Source organism: Myotis brandtii, unplaced genomic scaffold (genome assembly GCF_000412655.1).
Source record: "Myotis brandtii unplaced genomic scaffold, ASM41265v1 scaffold389, whole genome shotgun sequence".
Classification (NCBI taxonomy): Eukaryota; Metazoa; Chordata; class Mammalia; order Chiroptera; family Vespertilionidae; genus Myotis; species Myotis brandtii.
Genome location: NW_005364914.1, coordinates 3,630,667 through 3,633,217, shown reverse-complemented (window position 1 = coordinate 3,633,217; position 2,551 = coordinate 3,630,667). Strand labels below are relative to the sequence as shown.

Genomic DNA, 2,551 nt, shown 5'->3' with positions numbered 1-2,551 from the left:
CACTGGGGATCAAGTCCACAACCCAGGCATGTGCCCTTGACTGGAATCGAACCTGGGATTCTTCACTCCGCAGGCCAACGTTCTGTCCACCGAGCCAAACCAGCCATGGCTATTAGTATTTTTTAATAGTTGCTGTGGTGATTCTAATGCACAGCCAGCTGAAAATTACTAGTTTAAAAAAAGGGTCACAAACCTAAATTAAATGCCCACAGGTAACATATTAGGAGTAAGGGTAAAAGTAAGAATAGGGGAAACAATGGCAAATTATACAGTATGTTATCACCTAGGAGGGCAGCTGCTATTGAGCTCCGGCCAACTATATTGTCATGGAAAAGTATGGCACTATTTTTTGCCAGTACTTCTGATTTTTAAATGTGCGTAAGTAATTTTTTAAAATTGGGTTATGTAATACATGCCACAACACGGATGAACCTTGAAAACATTATGCTAAGTGAAAGAAGTCAGGCACAAAATTCTATATATTGGAAGAGACCATTGATATGTAATGTCCAGAATAGGCAAATCCTATTTTGAGACAGGAAATAGATTTGTGGTTGTCAGGTTCTGTGGGAGGGGATAATAGGCTATGACTGCTTCATGGATATTAGGTTTCTTTGGGGGTGATGAAAATGTTCTGCAATTAGATAGTGATTATGGTTGCACAACATTGCAAAATGTATTAAAAGCCACTAAACTGCATACTTTAAAATGGTGAATTTCATGATATATGAATTTTACCTAAAAAAAAAAAAAGTGAGGAAAAAATTGGGTTGTGTGAACCAACTCAGAGCAGGCCAAACAAAACCCTGTTATAGGAGCCAGAGTGAAACCTATATTGTAAAACCACATTGAGAGAAAAATACAGGAACCACAAATTGGGCTAAATTTTCTTGAAAGCCAACCTAAGGCTGCAGTGTATACCTCCACATTCTTTTATGTCTCCGTGAAAACTGGTGGCAAAGCTGTGCCTGCTGCACCCTTTTCCTCTTAAGCCAGACACAACCTGGTATTTTTCCTTGATAGGTGCTGATGCAGGGCTGTACAGCTAAGTGCACTGGGCTTTGCCAGCCTATAAATAGAAGTAGGAACCCCTGAGGTGCAGAACAAGCTGGCTGATGAAACCAATGCTTGCTATTCCTGCTCTTTCCTGCTGCTTTGTTACTGAGAGTAAGAGGGGTAAGGGAAACAAAAAAAAAACACTAATAATTGTTTCTTCTTTACCAATTTTCCCCCCAATGATTCAGTTGAATTCACAATCCATCATTTTTCATCCCCTTCAGCAGTGTTTGTTACTCTTAATTCTCACAGCCTGTTATAATCATTACAACTTTCGTGAGATACTAGCTGCAATAAATACAATGAATAAGAAACAGTTCTTCAAAGAGAGTTTGATGTTTCACTAGTCTTTTCTAGCCTGGGAATATATTTCAGATGGCAGGGGTTCTTAGAAGTCCCCAATCCTGCCTTACCACCGATCAAAGTGAAATATATTTTTTTAAAAAATAGAATTAGTTGGCCGTGTTGCAGTTTTGCGTGAAGATTAGAAACGATTGGATTTTAACTGCAGATTAGATTCAGACTTCTTACCTGAATTCTTCTCTGTAGTTATTCCTAATGTGCTCAGCTAAAGTCTTGCTGTACTGCAGGCAGCTCTTGAGGATGTAAAACTGCTGGTACAGCAGAACTGCTTGGCTGGGACTTAACAGCTGAAATGAAGCTGAGAGTCCCTTCACCAGCTGTTTCACAATACTGGCCACAAAGGTAACCTAGACAAGGAAAACACAGTTACACGTGGGCGGCATGCCACCCATAGAGCACCTACTAGTATTTCAGCAGGAGCCTCAACTAGAAATCTAGGCTGAAGCCCACACCACCCTTATGCCAATGCCCTTGCACTATTTCTCACTGAAATGGTACTCAGAGCATAAGACGATAGACCAGTTGGGTTTACCAATTGCCCCCCTACAAGCAGAATCAGAACTAGTACTGACTGTCAAGGACATTGGGCTCCAAAGTGGAGAGAAAGCCCTGGAAGCAGAAGTGGAAACAGAAGGGGAGCTTGGAAAGGTCTGTGGCCTCCTGCAGTAGGAATGTGGTTTCTATTTTACTGTTAAAAGTAAATGGTTGACTTTCAGAGAAGGTTCTGCAAGGCAATGGTTCTTAAAATTTAGTATGCATAAAAATCACCTAGGCAACTCACTAAACATGCAGAACCCTGGGCTTCACCTCCAGATATTTACCGTAAACAATTCTGATGGATTTGTTCCCTGCACCACACATTGGGGGGAAAAAAGTGAGAACACAAAGAAAACGGGGCTTGACACAAGCAAGTGATGTTGATGTCACTGGTCGCTGGGGTTTTCATCAAACCCCACTTATGTTATCATTTCTTAGGGGGAAATTACAGTGGAAAAAGTAGCAATAGTGTGATTTTATTGGGCTCCTGCTTCTCACACACACAAAAAAGCAAAGCTGTCATTCACAACAGAACCAAATGTTAAAAAAAAAAAAGAACAGTGGATTCTACAAGTGTTGTTTTAATTTTTTGGAG

At 40.6% G+C, this 2,551-nt stretch overlaps 1 protein-coding gene across 1 annotated transcript in view; it reads right to left on the bottom strand.

Moving 5' to 3' along the window:
* Window positions 1-2,551, bottom strand: part of LOC102244537 (chromosome unknown open reading frame, human C12orf56) — a 94,012-nt gene that overhangs the window by 1,248 nt on the left and 90,213 nt on the right. The window contains exon 14 of the mRNA XM_014544923.1: window positions 1,588-1,766. Within this exon, the coding sequence (XP_014400409.1) occupies window positions 1,588-1,766 (179 nt within the window). The remainder of the gene's footprint in view (window positions 1-1,587; window positions 1,767-2,551) is intronic.